The following is an 8,810-nucleotide window of genomic DNA, read 5'->3' as shown; positions in this document are numbered from 1 at the left end:
TTCCAGAAAAGAAGAAGCCCCTAACAGACGATGTCACTGAACACACAGAATAACATTACTAAAACATTATGAATGAGACCATACCTGCTACAGACCACATACCTGCTACAGACCAGAGAAAGACCCCCAACACACTTTCTGCTGTTCTCAAGGACATTGTTGCATCTCCCACCCTGCAGTCTTAGAAACATAAACAACAACTCACTCTATAGCTGGTGAATAACTCCACCTGATCCATTAAAACTCTGTTCCCTCTGACAATCAATGACTTCCATAAACTGGCATTTTTGTGCATCACACAGCTGCTCTGGACAAAGTGATTGTGAACTATACGGTGCGTTGCGCTGAATTACAGCAGCATTTTTATGATTTGTTTACACTTCACACATTAGTAATGATTTGATAAAAGTAATAAGAAACATTGCATCAAGCAGATTTATTTCCTGAATTTTGAGGCAGAATTGTGCTATAACTGTCATAAAAACCTTTAAAGCATTTTTTTTAATATATAAAGTGTATAGAAACTAATTTAATTTATTTAGTTAACAGACAACCAAATTTACTTGCTGTAAAATTAACAAAATTAAGCTGGTAGCATGATTCCCAAGAAAGACTCGCTGCCAATGGTGCTTCAACAAAGTACTGAGTAAAGGGTCTGTATACTTACGTAATGTGATACTTCCATTTTGTATTTTGAATCCATTTGCAAACCTTTCTAAATACCTGTTTTTGCTTTGTCATTATGGGGTATTGTGTGTAGATTGATGAGGGGAAAACAACTATTTATTCAATTTTAGAATAAGGCTGTAACATAACAAAATGTGGAAAAAGTCAAGGGGTCTGAATACTTTCTGAATGCACTGTATATTACTAGATACTATTATAAACCAGGTAGTTTAGGTCCTGGATGCTGATTGGCTGAATAAGCATTTCATTTCACATACAGTATTTCAGACAATAGAACGCTGGTATGACACCAACATATTTGTTTACTTTCTATTTATGTTGGTAACCAGTTTATAATAGCAATAAGGCCCTCGGGCTTGTAGTATATGGTCAATATACCACGGCTAAGGGCTGTATCAAGGCACTCTGCATTGTGCAGAACAACAGTGATTAGCCGTGGTACAGTACATAGGCCAATATACCAAAGCTAACGGCTGTATACAGGAACTCTGCGTTGTGTCGTGCTTAAGAACAGTCCTTAGCCGTCGTACAGTATATAGGCCAATATACCACAGCTAAGGGCTGTATCCAGGAACTCTGCGTTGTGTCGTGCTTAAGAACAGTCCTTAGCCGTGGTACAGTATATAGGCCAATATACCACAGCTAACGGCTGTATACAGGAACTCTGCGTTGTGTCGTGCTTAAGAACAGTCATTAGCCGTGGTACAGTATATAGGCCAATATACCACAGCTAACGGCTGTATCCAGGAACTCTGCGTTGTGTCGTGCTTAAGAACAGTCCTTAGCCGTGGTACAGTATATAGGCCAATATACCACACCCCCTCTGACCTTATTGCTTAATTATACCACTTAGTTATTATATACGGGTCCAGATATACAAGGTCTTCTTGGTTCTGGGTTTGTTGTTTTCAGTACTTGGTTCTGGGTTTGTTGTTTTCAGTTCTTGGTTCTGGGTTTGTCAGGTCTTCTTGGTTCTGGGTTTGTTGTTTTCAGTTCTTGGTTCTGGTTTTATTGTTTTCAGTTCTTGGTTCTGGATTTGTGAGGTCTTCTTGGTTCTGGGTTTGTTGTTTTCAGTTATTGGTTCTGGATTTGTCAGGTCTTCTTGGTTCTGGGTTTGTTGTTTTCAGTTCTTGGTTCTGGGTTTGTGAGGTCTTCTTGGTTCTGGGTTTGTTGTTTTCAGTTATTGGTTCTGGATTTGTCAGGTCTTCTTGGTTCTGGGTTTGTTGTTTTCAGTTCTTGGTTCTGGGTTTGTCAGGTCTTCTTGGTTCTGGGTGTGTTATTTTCAGTTCTTCTTGGTTCTGGGTTTGTTGTTTTCAGTTCTTGGTTCTGGATTTGTTGTGTTCAGTTCTTGGTTCTGGGATTGTTGTTTTCAGTTCTTCTTGGTTCTGGGTTTGTTTTTTTCAGTTCTTGGTTCTGGGTTTGTTGTTTTCAGTTCTTCTTGGTTCTGGGTTTGTTGTTTTCAGTTCTTGGTTCTGGGTTTGTTGTGTTCAGTTCTTGGTTCTGGGTTTGTCAGATCTTCTTGGTTCTGGGTTTGTTGTTTTCAGTTCTTGGTTCTGGGTTTGTCAGGTCTTCTTGGTTCTGGGTTTGTTGTTTTCAGTTCTTGGTTCTGGATATGTTGTGTTCAGTTCTTCTTGGTTCTGGATTTGTTGTGTTCAGTTCTTCTTGGTTCTGGGTTTGTTGTTTTCAGTTCTTCTTGGTTCTGGGTTTGTTGCTTTCAGTTCTTGGTTCTGGTTTGTTGTTTTCAGTTCTTCTTGGATCTGGGTTTGTTGTTTTCAGTTCTTGGTTCTGGGTTTGTTGTGTTCAGTTCTTGGTTCTGGGTTGGTCAGGTCTTCTTGGTTCTGGGTTTGTTATTTTCAGGTCTTCTTGGTTCTGGGTTTATTGTGTTAAGGACTTCTTGGTTCTGGGTTTGTTGACTGTACTGTAGAGAACAGAGGGATCCTCCTCAGCTGATTGTTCCACCGTGGACCTGAAGAAAGAAACATTAAACTGAATGTGAGTCCCAAATGGCACCCTACTCCATTTTTGCATGCACTACTTTAGACCAGTAGTAAACTAAAGAGGGAATAGGGTGCCATTTGGAATGCAAGCAGAGCAGTTACTCAAAACCATCATCACATCACATCCCTCCTTCATTATAGACATATCATAGTAACTGTCTTGAGATGTAAATTGTTGAGTTTGTAGTTTCAGGAAATGCCATTTGGCCTGAAGAATGGCCCTGGAACCTTTTAGACATTAAAACTGCAACTTTTCAAAATGTTCACTGTCACACCATAGTATGCCCCTAGAGTTCACCATAGAGTTCAATGAAATGTCACTTGACACTTGAGATTTCTCCTTCAACCCTCAGATAGTGATGGAGTTATCAGGGAGCAATGAGGGGTCACTAGGGGTCAACTGTTTTGCTTATTTTAATGAAATCATTGTCCTCGCCTCCAATAAGCAGCAGCATATGAATTGTCTTGATGCTGTCTGTGTGGTCACATGTTCTACATAGTATAGACTCTATATTGTTGTAACGGCAGAATATGCTCACCAGGTGGCAGCACTGGGGAGGTTGAAATTCATCCTCTTTCTGGGGTTGAAGCAGGTTGGAGTGAGAGAAGTGGACGCTGGCAAAGTGAATGTCATCTTGGTCGACGGTGGCCGCTGTCTGTGCTGCAGTAGGGGTGAAGGCCATGCCTGAGATGTTGTCATACACTGGACTAGAGTCTCCCTGATGGAGAGAGAGGACAGACAATATAAATAGACCTGGGGACAGACAGCATGAAGAGTGGAAATGTCCCACAAAGCAATAAAGACAATCCTACATCTGTTTCAACAGACCTGTCCATTGCCTGCCGTGTGTCTTGTGTCAGAGGTGGTTTTGGAGACCTTCTTCCTGTTTTGTAAATGAATGAGTGAATGAATATGTTAATAAAGTAATGAAGATAATAAAGTGAAATAATCTTTAAAATATGCATTTTCACTCACTTGAACCACATGAGTCCAGAGAGACATGAAGCCAGTATGACAACCAGAACAACCACTATGATTCCTAAGGCTGCAGTTATAACTGAGGTCTGTTTCCCTAAAAGATAATATAGATGATATGAGTACAGGTTATTATGAAGTGAAAATGAATATACAGCAAAACAGGACATTAATGCAATACTTGTATATAGAAGCCTATGTATAGTTATAAACCAAAGTGGAATGAGGCAAACTAGAAGAAGATACCTTGAAACATAATTTTGTATTGAAGTAATGAAGATGTAACTTTACCTGCTACAATGATCATCAGAGCTGTAGAGTTATTAGATCCTCTTCCATTCTCCTCTGTCCTCAGAGATGATGTTAGTGATGCTGTAACTCTGTCCTGATGCTTTTGGTGAGGTTACATTATTCTTGAACCAGGTGTATTTATCCACAGGTGGGTTGGCATCACTGCTGCAGGTCAGAGTCACTGAACTGCCCTCCACTATTTCACCAGAGGGACTGACTGACACTGAGGTGTTCCATGGACCATCTGGTGTAAAATAAATTTTATTTATTTATAGCAACATTTGTGTTTAGTTGAAATAATTTATAAATTATAATAAATTATTAATTCAGAGCAAAAGAAAATGTGAAACAGAATCACAATAAATAATGATGACATTGTGGTAATGCACATTCAGGGAAATGGATGAGTCACGATCGTGTGGAGAGACGGACCAAGGCGCAGCATGATTGGAGTTCTACATCTTTATTTTTAGTGAAACTTACAATAAACCAAGAAACTAACAACGCCGACAGTACTGAGGTGCAACATGAACTCACTCAAAAACAATATCCCACAAAGCAGGTGGGATAAAGGGCTTCCTGAATATGATCCCCAATTAGAGGCAACAATTACCAGCTGCCTCTAATTGGGAACCACACAAACCAGCCACATAGAAAATAAATGACTAGAACACCCCCCTAGTCACGCTCTGACCTAAACACCATAGAGAACTGAGGGCTCTCTATGGTCAGGGAGTGACAGGATGTTACACACTAAAATATGTATTGATAGATATATTATTGTGTAAAACATGCTATTCTAAATTCAAGTATCAACATTGTCAGTATATCAAACTGGACATTAAAATCCCCAATGTACTTACATGTGACAATGAGAGTCTCTTCATCAGAGGGGAGATCCTCATGTCCTTCTACAGAACAGGAGTATCTGCCTGTATCCTCACTGCTGACTGAGAACAGGATATAGACAGGAGAGGAGGTGTTGCTGTTTGGTAGAGACTGTCCATTCTTATACCAACTGTAGACTGTGATGGGGTCCAGTGTACATTTGGTTCTACATGTCAGTGTGACTCTCTCCCCCTCTGACACAGATGTAGGATCCATCTCCAACACAACATCTAGAGTAAAAGGAAACAAATCATTATTCTCCTCCTATATATGTCATCTTATGTGAAATATTATATATATATATTATTATATTTTTCCCTGTTACATAACACTGCAGGGTACAGTCACTCTCCTTATCCCCAAGGTACTCTATATGACCCTCATACCTTGGCACTGAGCTCAGATCTTCAGCCTCCATACCAGACCATTTAGTAAACCAGAAAGCTTGTTTGATCTCATGGTAACTGGGATATGTGTAAGAGCAGGAAATGTCCACTGTTGACCCCTTCAAAGCACAGATCTTCTGATGGGTGTAAGTCACACTCCAACACTTCTTATCTGAAATACAAGACAATATAACACCTTTATAAAATTCTTAATTACAATATCTACTGTATACACTTATGCTGGTACGTTCCCCAGCAAGAAAACCTCAAATGTAACCAAAACACAAATGGGAATTAATAAAAGAGTCACTGACAAAGACAAAAATGAGACCAGTGGGCTCTGAAAGACACTCATGGGGGAGTCCATTGAAAAAGTACTATCAACAACAACTAGAACAAAAAGACATGAGCTTCCACAACATTTACCCAAGAAGAGGCAAACAAAATAAAACCCCACAGTTGTAACACATTCTGACTAACGAGTGACACCAATCAGGGCACCTCACCTCCAAGTATCAATGAAAAAAACTAAACAACAATGTTTAAATCATATGCTGTGAAAGTAACCAGGAAGTGACTATCAGCTTTGTAGTTTTTAAACTTTAGTAGTTATTTTTCATGGGTCTTCAGTGCTCAAAAAAAGTAGTGCAATGGTGTACAGGCACAACAACGTAATGAAAGGTATTTGGTAGAAGTACATTCATCCATTGACTGCATTTTCATGAATTTGATTATATATCTTGAAGCCAATTCAACACTGCGTGGCAAAGCATACAGAACTAAAGCAGAAGTGGACGTCACATTCACAGCAAATTAAATAATGATCGTCTGACAACCTGAAACAAATGTTGTATGTAAAAGTCCACACTCACACACTGCAGGAGAGTGGAGATCCTCATGGCCTTTTACAGCACAGGAGTAACTGTCTGCATCACTAAAGGAGTCTGAGTCCAGGCTGGAAGTGTCCTCCTTTACTTTGTGTCCGTTCTTGTACCAGATGTAGGTGGGGTGACTTATCACTCTAATACAAAGATGGAAGAAATCCTATGTTATACAGACTATTGTACATACACACCACAACAATTGTCAGAACTAATTGGAATTGAACATAAAAACACTTTTACTGTACCTGTGACAGACAGAGTGACTCCAGGATTGCCAGTAAATGTCCCTCCTTCCTGATCTGTTAATAGTCTGAACCAATACGTAGTCTCTCTCTCTCAGGTCTGTGATTCTCAGGGTACAGTCTTTCTTCTTATCTCCATGATACTCCAGACGACCTGCATACTCTGGGTTCTGACCTAGATCTTCAGTCTCAATTTTAGTGAACCAGAAGGTTGATGTGACCTTATGACCTCTGAGATAGCTGAAAGAGCAGGTCATCTCCACTGTTCACCCCTTCAAGGCACAGATACACCAATCAGAGTATGTCACACTCCAGACATTCTTCCCCAGTACAACTGAAACACAGTCACACAACACAACATTTATTAAATGACAATGAGGCAAAAATGGCTCTCACTAACGGTATTGTTGGTCCACATTTTGTTGCCATAGTTGCTGAGTTGTGTGAATGGAAACCACAGATAAGCATCTCTCAATGAGGAGTAGAAATCAAATCAAATCAAATTTATTTATATAACCCTTCGTACATCAGCTGATATCTCAAAGTGCTGTATAGAAACCCAGCCTAAAACCCCAAACAGCAAGCAATGCAGGTGTAGAAGCACGATGGCTAGGAAAAACTCCCTAGAAAGGACAAAACCTAGGAAGAAACCTAGAGAGGAACCAGGCTATGTGGGGTGGCTAGTCCTCTTCTGGCTGTGCCGGGTGGAGATTATAACAGAACATGGCCAAGATGTTCAAATGTTCATAAATGACCAGCATGGTCCAATAATAATAAGGCAGAACAGTTGAAACTGGAGCAGCAGCACGGCCAGGTGGACTGGGGACAGCAAGGAGTCATCGTGCCAGGTAGTCCTGAGGCATGGTCCTAGGGCTCAGGTCCTCCGAGAGAGAGAAAGAAAGAGAGAAAGAGAGAATTAGAGAGAGCACACTTAAATTCACACAGGACACCGAATAGGACAGGAGAAGTACTCCAGATATAACAAACTGACCCCAGCCCCCCGACACATAAACTACTGCAGCATAAATACTGGAGGCTGAGACAGGAGGGGTCAGGAGACACTGTGGCCCCATCCGAGGACACCCCCGGACAGGGCCAAACAGGAAGGATAGAACCCCACCCACTTTGCCAAAGCACAGCCCCCACACCACTAGAGGGATATCTTCAACCACCAACTTACCATCCAGAGACAAGGCCGAGTATAGCCCACAAAGATCTGCGCCACGGCACAACCCAGGGGGGGGGGGCGTCAGTGACATCAGTGACTTAACCCACTCAAGTGACGCACCCCTCCCAGGGACGGTAGAAGACCAATATATAAAGTGAAGTATATATGCCAAACAGAACAACATTACGACTCTTAACCTTTTAGACATATTTATAAATTGAAACACAGGGCAACTAAAACAGTTATGAAAGGGACCATACCTGCTACAGACCAGAGAGAGACCCCCAACACACTTCCTGCTGTTCTCAAGGCCATTGTTGCATCTCCCACCCTGCAGTCTTAGAAACATAAACAACAACTCACTCTATAGCTGGTGAATAACTCCACCTGATACATTGAAGTAGAAACTGTAAATGGGGTACAGGGCCTCATTACTGAAAATGAACATTACATTACATTACATTTAAGTCATTTAGCAGACGCTCTTATCCAGAGCGACTTACAAATTGAACCAAGCTCATATTGCGTTGTGCTGTATTGTGTTACGGATCTTTTTAATTTGATCACTCTTTAGTTGTAGAGAATTTGTGTATTCAAGGTTTAAAAAGGCATCTAAAGGTTTTTTTTGTGTTTTTTTTTCAACTGTCAGACTTAATTTTCCCTAATGAAAACTGTGTGAACCACCACATTAATTATAATCCACATAATAATTCACTTTTCCTGTTGCTGAAGGATACTTTTTAAGATCCTTCATCTGTATACGGTTGTGTGTGTGAATACTGTCTGTCTATTACACTATGGATCAACATCATCAACAACACAGTACTGTAAACACATTTCTACATTGATTATTCATTTCTACATTGATTATTCTGAAGCTGTTTTATTCTCAGAACCCCAAATATAGGAGGATAATGATGGGCTATGAGACACTTTATGAATACTGGCCCTGATGTAACAACCAAAACACAGCTCAAAACACAACTAGTAAAATGATACATTACCCTCAAGAATATGACTGAAAAAACAAATAACCAAAAACTATATTTCAAGATATTGTCAAGAGTACTTACAGAGTGAAGTGAAGGGGAGAGGTCTTGTACAGTGAGTCAACTTACTGGTAGTGTGTGGGAAATGACATTAAGTGTCAGTTCTGTGGTTGATACATATTTAAAGTAGTCAGGACACAAGTAGCTGATGCAGAACTGTCCTTTCCTTCCTCTTTAAGACATTAACATGCATGATAATCAGAACAGCACATATAAAGGGGAGGTTACTGTATTCCAATAGA

General features: G+C 40.3%; 1 protein-coding gene across 1 annotated transcript; it reads right to left on the bottom strand.

Moving 5' to 3' along the window:
- Nucleotides 1-4,820: 4,820 nt before the first annotated feature.
- Nucleotides 4,821-7,586, bottom strand: LOC135532098 (uncharacterized). The gene is made up of 4 exons (XM_064959737.1): nt 6,355-7,586; nt 6,098-6,246; nt 5,226-5,397; nt 4,821-5,069 (listed from the first exon to the last, which is right to left on the bottom strand). The coding sequence occupies exons 1-4, from the start codon at nt 6,606-6,608 to the stop codon at nt 5,006-5,008; spliced, it is 639 nt and encodes a 212-aa protein (XP_064815809.1). The 5' UTR covers nt 6,609-7,586; the 3' UTR covers nt 4,821-5,005.
- Nucleotides 7,587-8,810: the final 1,224 nt, after the last annotated feature.

Source organism: Oncorhynchus masou, chromosome 5 (assembly GCF_036934945.1).
Source record: "Oncorhynchus masou masou isolate Uvic2021 chromosome 5, UVic_Omas_1.1, whole genome shotgun sequence".
Lineage (NCBI taxonomy): Eukaryota > Metazoa > Chordata > Actinopteri > Salmoniformes > Salmonidae > Oncorhynchus > Oncorhynchus masou.
The sequence above is the reverse complement of the archived record's forward strand: the minus strand, read 5'-3'. Positions and strand labels throughout refer to the sequence as shown.